This window comes from Mauremys reevesii, linkage group 11, assembly GCF_016161935.1.
Source record: "Mauremys reevesii isolate NIE-2019 linkage group 11, ASM1616193v1, whole genome shotgun sequence".
NCBI classification, from domain to species: Eukaryota; Metazoa; Chordata; order Testudines; family Geoemydidae; genus Mauremys; species Mauremys reevesii.
The window spans coordinates 76,403,484-76,416,068 of NC_052633.1; the positions used below are offsets into that span (position 1 = coordinate 76,403,484).

Genomic DNA, 12,585 nt, shown 5'->3' on the forward strand with positions numbered 1-12,585 from the left:
TGAGTTGCCAGGAAATATTCGTGAGCATCATAACACCAACAGGAATACTGTGCTATATTGTTAAAGCAAGTGACTTTTCCAGTAACCACACACTCCTAGCTGAAAAAAAGAGAAAAACGGCAGAAGCGGCAAAGCAGAAAGCAGTGGAGATTCTGAGAGATGCCCTGAAGAAAAAGGACCGAGTGCTGATGGAGAAGCCCCAGGATCTGGTTTTTGGTGATAGTGGAGATCCCAAATTCTGGATGGAACGCCATGCGATACTGACAGAAGAGTTAGTTCAACGCCTCATCTCAGAGCTGGAAGCTGTGAAGTTTAAGGAGGATCTAACCAGGAAATATACCTATGCTTATGTTTATCCAAAGTCTGGAGACAAAACAGTGTATTTGTGCCCGCAATTCTGGGAGGCTTCCACAGATCTTGGAGAAGGTTCTCAGCCAGGGATTCTTATCCATGAAGCATCTCACTTCCTGGGGATACGAGATATCACCTATTCCAAGGAGACTATTTCTGTTGCCTGCAGAGGGAAGTTGGCAAAGTTGAAAGTTGATTCAGAACCCAGTGTCCCAGATCTGAATCCCCTTGAGAAAGCAGTATTAAATGCTAACAACATTCAGTATGAATTTGAAATTACCCTAAATCACAAAGGAAGATACGAGAATGGAAAATACTCCTGCTGTGGGGAAAAAGCCGTGAACTCAGTTTGTGAGAAAGCTGTGCCTGATGAGTTTCTTATTCACTATTTCAGGGAAAGGTAAGTAACTCTCCTTTCCCATGGGCAGTGCATGTTGTGTGTGGTTCTCTCCCTATTAACTGTATGGCAGTGGTGCCTAGGGACCCCACACAGGGATTGTGTCCCCATGGTGCCAGGGGCTGTACGCATGATGGAGAGACAGCCCTCGCCCCAGGGCGCTCGCAATCCAGGATTATAATAAGGTACCAATAGGTGGAAGAAAGACAACCAGGGCAAGGGTGAGAGGAGACGGTGACAGTAAAACGAACACCAGGTGCCAGACCCTCAGCTGGTGCAGACCAGGGTGGCAAAGCTCCATTTACTGCAATGGAACCAATTACATTAGCTGAGATCTGCTCACACCTCTATGGGTACGTCTACACTACGGGATTATTCCGAATTTGCATAAACCGGTTTTGTAAAACAGAATTTATAAAATCGGGTGGAGCATGGCCATACTAAGCACATTAAATCAATGGTGTGCGTCCACGGTCCGAGGCTAGCGTCGATTTCTGGAGCGTTGCACTGTGGGTAGCTATTCCCTAGCTATCCCATAGCTCCCGCAGCCTCCCCCGCCCCTTGGAACTTCCGGGTTGAGATCCCAGTGCCTGATGGGGCAAAAATCATTGTCGCGGGTGGTTCTGGGTAAATGTCGTCAGTCACTCCTTCGTCTGGGAAAGCAACGGCAGACAAGCATTTCGCGCCTTTTTCCCCTGGATTGCCCTGGCAGATGCCATAGCATGGCAATCATGGAGCTTGTTTTGCCGTTTGTGACTCTCACCGTATGTGTACTAGATGCCGCTCACAGAGGCGATTCAGCAGCGCTACACAGAAGCATGCTTTTGCTTTTGCATGACAGCAGAGATGGTTACTAGCCATATTGCACCATCCAAACCCTTCCATAAATTGGAACTGAGGATGATCATGGCTACCAGTCCTTTTGTACCATTTGCTGCTAGTGCCCTGGCCAATCAGCCAGGCGCAAAGCCAAGATTGGTTACTAGCCATATTGCACCTTCCATTGTTTTGTACCATTAGCTGCTGTCATAAGTGCCCCTGGCCGATCAGCCAGGGGCTAAAGCAAAATTGGGAATGACTCCCTGAGTCAATCCCTCCTTTTTGGTTTCTAAAAATAGAATCAGTGCTGCCTAATATAGGCAAGTGTGCTAGAGAACCACCGTATCATAGAACCAGAGAGCACAGCTGCTCTGTGTCAGAGCCTGCAGAAATTATGAGCTGTATGCTATTCACAGGGGGTGCTCCTGTAACAACCCCACCTGTTGATTCCGTTCTTCCCCAGCCTTTCTTGGCTACCGTAGCATTGTCCCCACTTGTGTGATGAATTAATAAAGAATGCAGGAATAAGACACACTGACTTGTTAGTGAGAAATGAGTGGAAGGCAGCCTCCAGCTGCTATGATAGTCCAGACAGGACATTAAGCAGTGTGTAGGAGAGAAGCCCAGCATCCCACTGCTAGTCCAGGGGCAACTGAATCTTTTCTTTACACATGAAGGGTGGGGGCTGATGGAGCTCAGCCCCCTGTTGCTATGATGAGGATGGTTACCAGCCATATTGCACCATCCATCCACCAGAAAAAATTAGGGCCAATAGGCTGATGACGAGGACGGTTAACAGTCCTTTTGTACCATCAGCTGAGGCTGATCATGAGGATGGATTTCCAGCTTTTTGTACGATCAGCTGATGCTGATGATGAGGATGGATTTCCATCGTATTGTACCATCAGCCGCCCATGGCGGGGGGGGGGCAAGGATGCTGGTGTTGAGTGCTGCACTATCGCGTCTATCTGCAGCATTCAGTAAAGATAGGGTGACATGTAAAAGAGTCAGAGGATTGTTTTACCTTTCGCTTCTGGGGGTGGGTGGGGGGTGGGTGAGTAGATTGCCAAGCTATGCCCTGACCCGCGGACACTGTGTTTGACCCTAGAAGCATTTGGAGCTCAGCCAAGAATGCAAATACTTTTCGGAGGCTGCAGGAACTGTGGGATAGCTTCAGTCCTCCAGTCCATGAGCATCCATTTGATTCTTTGGCTTTCCGTTACGCTTGTCACGCAGCAGTGCGCTGAGCCCCTGCTATGGCGTCTGTCTGGAGATTTTTTAAAAATGATTTTGAATTTCGTCTTCTGTAACGGAGCGCTGATAGAACGGATTTGCCTGCCCTTACAGCAATCACATCCGCATGGTCCATGCGGGAGCTCTTTTTTTATTTTGATTTCGGACTGCATCACCACCCGTGCTGATCGGAGCACCACGCTGGGCAAACAGGAAATATTCAAAAGTTCACGGGGCTTTTCCTGTTTACCTGACCACTGCATCCGAGTTCAGATTGCGGTCCAGAGCGGTCCCTGGTGCACTGTGGGATAGCTCCCGGAGGCCAATAACGTCGATCAGCGTCCACACTAACCCTAATCCGATATGTTAATACCGATACTAGCGTTACTCCTCTCGTTAGGGAGGAGTACAGAAACCGGTTTAAAGAGCCATTAAAATCGATATAAGGTGCCTCCTAGTGTGGACGGTTTTGGCGTTAAATCGGTTTTACGCTCCTAAAACCGATTTAAACGCCTAGTGTAGACCAGGCTTATGTAACAGCTCACACATTTCAGCCTTCCTCAGGAAGCCATTGTCAGACTACAGCCGTTGTCAGCCTAGACAATGGATCTTGTGATTTGTCCTGGATGGAAGCTGCAGGCATGTACATAAGTATAGCGGTCAGTAGGTTTCCAGTATAGGGTGGTGTTTATGTGACCATCATTTATTTGCACTGTAGTGTCCAGGAAGTGGATCTCTTGTGTGGACTGGTCCTGAATAGAGACTGGGAGTGGCTGGCTCACTACAAAAGCAATTTTCCCTCTCTTGGTATTGACACCTCCTCATCAGTTATTAGGAGTGCACCACATCCACCTTGACTAAATTGGCCTTGTTATCACTGGTTCTCCATTTGTAAGGTAACTCCCTTCTCTTCATGTGCCAATATATATTTATGCCTGTATCTGTATTTTCATTCCATGCATCTGAAAAAGTGGGGTTTTTTACCCTCAGAAGCTTATGCCCAAATAAATCTGTTAGTCTTTAAGGCGCCACCGGACTCCTCGTTGTTTTTGTGGGTTCTGTGATGGACTCAGGCCAGAAGGATATAAGAGGGTAGTGGAAGGCAGGTATATCAGCCTCAGAATGAGCAGGTCCCTGTTCCCTGAATAGCCAAACAAGGGCTACTCCAGGCCAATCAAGACACCTGAGGCCAATTTAACCAGTTAAGGTCGTTAGGCTAATGCTGGCACCTGACCTCAATTAACTGACAAAGGGTCAGTTAAGGTTGATAGGCTAATGGAGACAGCTGGGACCAATTCAGGTCCCACTTATACTGCTTTAAAAGCTCTCCTTGCCAGTTCTCTCTCTTGAGAGGAGCCTAGGTGAAAGGAACTGGAGAAGAGGAAGCATTACTGAGCTCGGAGGTAAGGGTGAAGCTTGGGAAAGGGGAGCACGGGGAAGTGGCCCAGGGAATCAAAGCAGCATCAGTGGAGGAGGGAAGCTGCTAACAGCTGCTATCATTAGGGTCTCTGGGCTCGAACCCAGAGTAGAGGGCGGGCCCGGGTTCTCCCCTTCCTCCCCGCATGATCTACAGAGATCCCTTTGAGAGGGGAAACAGACTTTGGTCCTGGCAGGAGACCAAACGGTGCCTATGGAGCTCTAAGGAGCAACAGAGACTGTGGGTATTCCACCTTCCCACCTCCCATACTGGCCTGTGATGAAAATAGCTCAATAAGCTGTAACCTTTACTGCCATACTGGGAAAGGGAGGTCATCTTGAGGGCCTTACTGAGCTTCTGAGGCCACTGAATCCGCCAGGAAGCTTAGGACCCACCAATGCAGACTTGGAGCTTTGTCACAATACAGATTAACAGGGCTACCCCTCTGATTGTCAGACTACAGCCATTGTCGGACAGCCATTCAGGGTTTCCCCCCCCCCTCTGAACTCTGGGGTACAGATGTGGGGACCTGAAAGACCCCGTAAATTTAACTATCCTTAGAGCTCCATAGGCACCATTTGGTCTCCTGCCAGGACCAAAGTCTGTTTCACCTCCCAAAGGGATCTCTGTAGATCATGCGGGGAGGAAGGGGAGAACCCGGGCCCGCCCTCTACTCTGGGTTCGAGCCCAGAGACCCTAATGATAGCAGCTGTTAGCAGCTTCCCTCCACCACTGGCGCTGCTTTGATTCCCTGGGCCACTTCCCCGTGCTCCCCTTTCCCAAGCTTCACCCTTACCTCAGAGCTCAGTAATGCTTCCTCTTCTCCAGTTAGGTTAAAACTAACCCAAGGCACAAATTCCTTTTCTTGTCCTTGGATGGTATTGCTGCCACCACTAAGTGATTAAGAACATAAGAACAGCCGTACCGGATCAGACCAAAGGTCCATCTAGCCCAGTATCTGTCTACCGACAGTGGCCAATGCCAGGTGCCCCAGAGGAAGTGAACCTAACAGGCAATGATCAAGTGATCTCTCTCCTGCCATCCATCTCCACCCTCTGACGAACAGAGGATAGGGACACCATTCTTACCCATCCTGGCTAATAGCCATTTATGGACTTAGCCACCATGAATTTATCCAGTTCCCTTTTAAACATTGTTATAGTCCTAGCCTTCACAACCTCCTCAGGTAAAGAGTTCCACAAGTTGACTGTGCGCTGCGTGAAGAAGAACTTCCTTTTATTTGTTTTAAACCTGCTGCCTATTAATTTCATTTGGTGACCCCTAGTTCTTGTATTATGGGAATAAGTAAATAACTTTTCCTTATCCACTTTCTCAAGATCACTTATGATTTTATATACCTCTATCATGTCCCCCCTTAGTCTTCTCTTTTCCAAGCTGAAGAGTCCTAGCCTCTTTAATCTTTCCTCGTATGGGACCCTCTCTAAACCCCTAATCATTTTAGTTGCCCTTTTCTGAACCTTTTCTAGTGCCAGTATATCTTTTTTGAGGCGAGGAGACCACATCTGTACACAGTATTTGAGATGTGGGCATACCATGGATTTATATAAGGGCAATAATATATTCTCAGTCTTATTCTCCATCCCCTTTTTAATGATTCCTAACATTCTGTTTGCTTTTTTGACTGCCTCTGCACACTGCGTGGACATCTTCAGAGAACTATCCACGATGACTCCAAGATCTCTTTCCTGACTCGTTGTAGCTAAATTAGCCCCCATCATATTGTATGTATAGTTGGGGTTATTTTTTCCAATATACATTACTTTACATTTATCCACATTAAATTTCATTTGCCATTTTGTTGCCCAATCACTCAGTTTTGTGAGATCTTTTTGAAGTTCTTCACAATCAGCTTTGGTCTTAACTATCTTGAGCAGTTTAGTATCATCTGCAAACTTTGCCACCTCACTGGTTACCCCTTTCTCCAGATCATTTATGAATAAATTGAATAGGATTGGTCCTAGGACTGACCCTTGGGGAACACCACTAGTTACCACTCTCCATTCTGAGATTTACCATTAATTCCTACCCTTTGTTCTCTGTCTTTTAACCAGTTCTCAATCCATGAAAGGACCTTCCCTTTTATCCCATGACAGCTTAATTTACGTAAGAGCCTTTGGTGAGGGACCTTGTCAAAGGCTTTCTGGAAATCTAAGTACACTATGTCCACCGGATCCCCCTTGTCCACATGTTTGTTGACCCCTTCAAAGAACTCTAATAGATTAGTAAGACACGATTTCCCTTTACAGAAACCATGTTGACTACTGCTCAACAACAGTTTATGTTTTTCTATGTGTCTGACAATTTTATTCTTAACTATTGTTTCAACTAATTTGCCCGGTACCGACGTTAGACTTACCGGTCTGTAATTGCTGGGATCACCTCTAGAGCCCTTTTTAAATATTGGTGTTACATTAGCTAACTTCCAGTCATTGGGTACCGAAGCCGATTTAAAGGACAGGTTACAAACCTTAGTTAATAGTTCCGCAACTTCACATTTGAGTTCTTTCAGAACTCTTGGGTGAATGCCATCCGGTCCCAGTGACTTGTAATGTTGAGTTTATTAATTAATTCCAAAACCTTCTCTAGTGACACTTCAATCTGTGACAGTTCCTCAGATTCGTCACCTACAAAAGCCAGCTCAGGTTTGGGAATCTCCTTAACATCCTCAGCCATGAAGACTGAAGCAAAGAATCCATTTCGTTTCTCCGCAATGACTTTATCGTCTTTAAGCGCTCCTTTAGTATTTTGATCGTCAAGGGGCCCCACTGGTTGTTTAGCAGGCTTCCTGCTTCTGATGTACTTAAAAAGCATTTTGTTATTACCTTTGGAGTTTTTGGCTACCGTTCTTCAAACTCCTCTTTGGCTTTTCTTATTACACTCTTGCACTTAAGTTCGCAGTGTTTGTGCGCCTTTCTATTTGCCTCACTAGGATTTGACTTCCACTTTTTAAAGGAAGTCTTTTTATCTCTCACTGCTTCTTTTACATGGTTGTTAAGCCACGGTGGCTCTTTTTTAGTTCTTTTACTGTGTTTCTTAATTTGGGGTATACATTGAAGTTGGGCCTCTATTATGGTGTCTTTAAAAAGGGCCCATGCAACTTGCAGGGATTTCACTTTATAGACTCATAGACTTTAAGGTCAGAAGGGACCATTATGATCATCTAGTCTGACCTCCTGCACAATGCAGGCCACAGAATCTCACCCATCCACTTCTATAGCAAACCCCTAACTTATGGCTGAGTTATTTATGTCCCCAAATTGCAGCTTGAAGACCTCAAGCTGCAGAGAATCCTCCAGCAAGTCACCCGTGCCCCATGCTGCAGAGGAAGGCAAAAAACCTCCAGGGCCTCTGCCAATCTGTCCTGGAGTAAAATTCCTTCCCGATCCCAAATATGGCGATCAGTTAAACCCTGAGCATGTGAGCAAGACTCACCAGCCAGCACCCAGGAAAGAATTATCTGTAATAACTCAGATCCCACCCCATCTAACATCCCATCACAGACCACTGGGCATACTTACCTGCTGATAATCAAAGATCAATTGCCAAATTAATTACCAAAATTAGGCTATCCCATCATACCATCCCCTCCATAAATTTATCAAGCTTAGTCTTAAAGCCAGATATGTCTTTTGCCCCCACTACTCCCCTTGGAAGGCTGTTCCAGAACTTCACTCCTCTAACGGTTAGAAACTTTCGTCTAATTACAAGTCTAAACTTCCTAGTGTCCAGTTTATATCCATTGGTTCTCGTGTCCACATTGTTACTAAGCTTAAATAATTCCTCTCCCTCCCTAATATTAATCCCTCTGATATATTTATAAAGAGCAATCATATCCCCCCTCAACCTTCTTTTGGTTAGGCTAAACAAGCCAAGCTCTTTCAGTCTCCTTTCATAAGACAGGTTTTCCATTCCTCGGATCATCCTAGTAGCCCGTCTCTGAACCTGTTCCAATTCATCCTTCTTAAACATGGGAGACCAGAACTGCACACAGTATTCCAGATGAGGTCTCACCAGTGCCTTATATAACGGTACTAACACCTCCTTATCTTTGCTGGAAATACATTAAATTTCATTCTATTACAATTACTCCAGTTTAAAAGGTCATGTAACCAGATCTTCACTTTAGTCCCTGTACCTTTTAACTTCTGTTTAACTAACCCCCTCATTTTTGTATAGTTCCCCCTTTTGAAATTAAATGCCACAGTGTTGGGCAGTTGAGATGTTCTTCCCACCACAGGGATGTTGAATGCTATTGTATTATGGTCACTATTTCCAAGCGGTCCTGCTATAGTTACCTCTTGGACCAGCTCCTGCGCTCCACTCAGGATTAAATCTAGAGTTGCCTCTCCCCTTGTGGGTTCCCGTACCAGCTGCTCCATGAAGCAGTCATTTAAAGTATCGAGAAATTTTATCTCCGCATTTTGTCCTGAAGTGAAATGTTCCCAGTCAATATGGGGATAATTGAAATCCCCCACTATTATTGGGTTCTTAATTTTGATAGTCTCTCTAATTTCCCTTAGCATTTCATCATCACTATTACTGTCCTGGTCAGGTGGTCGATAATAGATCCCTAATGTTATATTTTTATTAGAGCATGAAATTTCTATCCATAGAGATTCTATGGAACATGTGGATTCGCTTAAGATTTTTACTTCATTTGAATCTACATTTTCTTTCACATATAGTGCTACTCCTCCCCCTGCACGACCTGTTCTGTCCTTCCGATATATTTTGTACCCTGGAGTGATTGTGTCCCATTGATTGCTCTCAGTCCACCAGGTTTCTGTGATGCCTATTATATCTATAGCCTCCTTTAGCACCAGGCACTCTAGTTCACCCATCTTATTATTTAGACTTCTAGCATTCGTGTACGAGCACTTTAAAAACGTGTCCCTGTTTATTTGTCTGCCCTTTTCTGATGTGCCAGATTCTTTTTTATGTGACTGTTTATCATCTGATCCGGCCCTTACATTATCCTCTTCCATCCTCTGCTCCTGACTATAACCTGGAGATTCTCTATCATCAGACTCTCCCCTAAGAGAAGTCTCTGTCCGATCCACATGCTCCTCTGCAGCAGTCGGCTTTCCCCCATCTCCTAGTTTAAAAACTGCTCTACAACCTTTTTAATGTTTAGTGCCAGCAGTCTGGTTCCACTTTGGTTTAGGTGGAGCCCATCTCTCCTGTACAGGCTACCCCCCTCCCAAAAGTTTCCCCAGTTCCTAATGAACGTGAACCCCTCCTCTCTACACCATCATCTCATCCATGCGTTGAGACTCTGAAGGTCTGCAAATTTAGGGAAGGGTCACCTGGAATCCCTGTCCCCCCCAAAATATCCCCCCCAAGCCCCTTCACCCCCTTTCTGGGCAGACTTGAGAATAACATACCAACCAATTGCCTTAGCAATGTGAGACCAAAGCAGACCCTTTGTCTTCAGGAAACTGAAAATCAATCAGGTTCTTAAAAGAAGAACTTTATTATAAAGAAAAAGAATCACACCTACAAAATCAGGATGGAAGGTAACTCTACAGGGTAATAAGATTTTAAACACAGAGGATTCCCCTCTAAGCTCAGCTTCAGTTACAAAAACAGGAATAAAACTACCTTTGTAGCATAGGAAAATTCACAAGCTAAAACAAAAGGTAACATAATGCATTTCCTTGCCTACTTACAATTTCTGTGGTTTTAGATGGATTATTCCAGATATATTTTCAGGAGATGTACCTGCTTGGTCTCTCCCTCTGTCCACAGAGGGAACAACAAAGAGAGAGCATGAACAAATCCTCCCCCTCTCCCCCCAGATTTGAAAGTCTCTTCTTTTCTCATTGGTCCTTCTAGTCAGGTGCCAACTAGGTTATTTGAGCTTTTTAACCCCTTACAGGTAAAGCGATTCAGTACAGTTGCCAAAGAGGGATTTTATGCTACCCTTCTCTCTATTTATGATACAGCCACTGTCCAGCCATTGTCATCCTAGCCACTGTCAGACTACAGCCATACTCAGACAGGCACTGTCATATCACAGCCACTAGAAGACTACAGCCAATGTCAGAGAACCATTTTCAGACTACAGCCATTGTCAGCCTAGCCACTATCAAACAGCCATCCTCAGACTACAGCCTCTGTCAGCCAGGAATTGTTAGCGAAGCCACTGTCAGACAGCCATTAATGTAAGAACATAAGAATGGCCATACTGGGTCAGACCAAAGGTCCATCTAGCCCAGTATCCTGTCTACTGACAGTGGCCAATGCCAGGTGCCCCAGAGGGAGTGAATCTAACAGGCAATGATCAAGTGATCTCTCCCCTGCCATCCATCTCCATCCTCTGACAAACAGAGGCTAGGGACACCATTCCTTACCCATCCTGGCTAATAGCCATTAATGGACTTAACTGGATAAATTCATGGAGGTTCTCTTTTAAACCCTGTTATAGTCCTAGCCTTCACAACCTCCTCAGGCAAGGAGTTCCACAAGTTGACTGTGCGCTGCGTGAAGAACTTCCTTTTATTTGTTTTAAACCTGCTGCCTATTTATTTCATTTGGTGGCCGTAGTTCTTATATTATTGGAACAAGTAAATAACTTTTCCTTATTCATTTTCTCCACACCACTCATGATTTTATAGACATCTATCATATTCCCCCTTAGTCTTCTCTTTTCCAAGCTGAAAAGTCCTGGACTCCTTAATCTCTTCTCATATGGGACCTGTTCCAAACCCCTAATCATTTTAGTTGCCCTTCTCTCAACCTTTTCTAATGCCAGTATATTTATTTTTTTGAGATGAGGAGACCACATCTGTACGCAGATGTGGGCGTACCATGGATTTATAAAAGGACAATAATATATTCTTCATCTTATTCTCTATCCCTTTTTTAATGATTCCTAACATCCTGTTTGCTTGTTTGACCACCTCTGCACACTGCGTGGACATCTTCAGAGAACTATCCATGATGACGCCAAGATCTTTTTCCTGACTCGTTGTAGCTAAATTAGCCCCCCATCATATTGTATGTATAGCTGGGGTTATGTTTTCCAATGTGCATTACTTTACATTTATCCACATTAAATTTCATTTGCCATTTTGTTGCCCAATCACTTAGTTTTGTGAGATCTTTTTGATGTTCTTCACAATCTGCTTTGGTCCTAGGACTGACCCTTGGGGAGCACCACTAGTTACCCCTCTCCATTCTGAGAATTTACCATTAATTCCTACCCTTTGTTCCCTGTCTTTTAACCAGTTCTCAATCCATGAAAGGACCTTCCCTTTTATCCCATGACAGCTTAATTTACATAAGAGCCTTTGGTGAGGGACCTTGTTTGTTGACCCCTTCAAAGAACTCTAATAGAGTAGTAAGACACGATTTCCCTTTACTGAAACCATGTTGACTTTTGCCCAACAAGTCATGTTCTTCTAGGTGTCTCTCAATTTTATTCTTTACGATTGTTTCAACTCAGGCCTTGGCTACACTGGCACTTTACAGCGCTGCAACTTTCTCACTCAGGGGTGTGAAAAAAACACACCCCTGAGCGCAGCAAGTTACAGTACTGCAAAGCGCCAGTGTGAGCGTGGCTCCCAGCGCTGTAAGCTAATCCCCATGGGGAGGTGGAGTACCTGCAGTGTTGGGAGAGCTCTCTCCCAGCGCTGGCACCGCAACCACTCTCTCACTTCAAAGCGCTGCTGCGGGAGTGCTCCCGCGGCAGCGCTGTATGGCTGCAAGTGTAGCCATACCCTTATTTGCCCGGTACTGACGTTAGACTTACTGGTCTGTAATTGCAGAGATCACCCCTAGAGCCCTTTTTAAATATTGGTGTTACCTTAGCTATCTTCCAGTCACTGGGTACAGAAGCCGATTTAAAGGACAGGTTACAAACCTTAGTTAATAGTTCCACAATTTCACATTTGAGTTCTTTCAGAACTCTTGGGTGAATGCCATCTGGTCCCAGTGACTTGTTAATGTTGAGTTTATCAATTAATTCCAAAACCTCCTCTAGTGACACTTCAATCTGTGACAGTTCCTCAGATTTGTCACCTACAAAAGCCAGCTCAGGTTTGGGAATCTCCCTAACATCCTCAGCCATGAAGACTGAAGCAAAGAATCCATTTCGTTTCTCCGCAATGACTTTATCGTCTTTAAGCGCTCCTTTTGTATTTTGATCGTCAAGGGGCCCCACTGGTTGTTTAGCAGGCTTCCTGCTTCTGATGTACTTAAAAAGCATTTTGTTATTACCTTTGGAGTTTTTGGCTACCGTTCTTCAAACTCTTCTTTGGCTTTTCTTATTACACTCTTGCATTTAAGTTGGCAGTGTTTGTGCTCCTTTCTATTTGCCTCACTAGGATTTGACTTCCACTTTTTA

The 12,585-nt window shown here is 44.9% G+C and overlaps 1 protein-coding gene across 1 annotated transcript in view; it reads left to right on the forward strand.

The window, feature by feature from the left end:
* Nucleotides 1-395: 395 nt before the first annotated feature.
* LOC120374567 (apolipoprotein L3-like) overlaps nt 396-12,585 on the forward strand; it is a gene marked incomplete at its 5' end in the record, with an annotated part of 32,694 nt that continues 20,504 nt past the window's right edge. The window contains one exon of the mRNA XM_039494425.1: nt 396-751. Within this exon, the coding sequence (XP_039350359.1) occupies nt 396-751 (356 nt within the window). The remainder of the gene's footprint in view (nt 752-12,585) is intronic.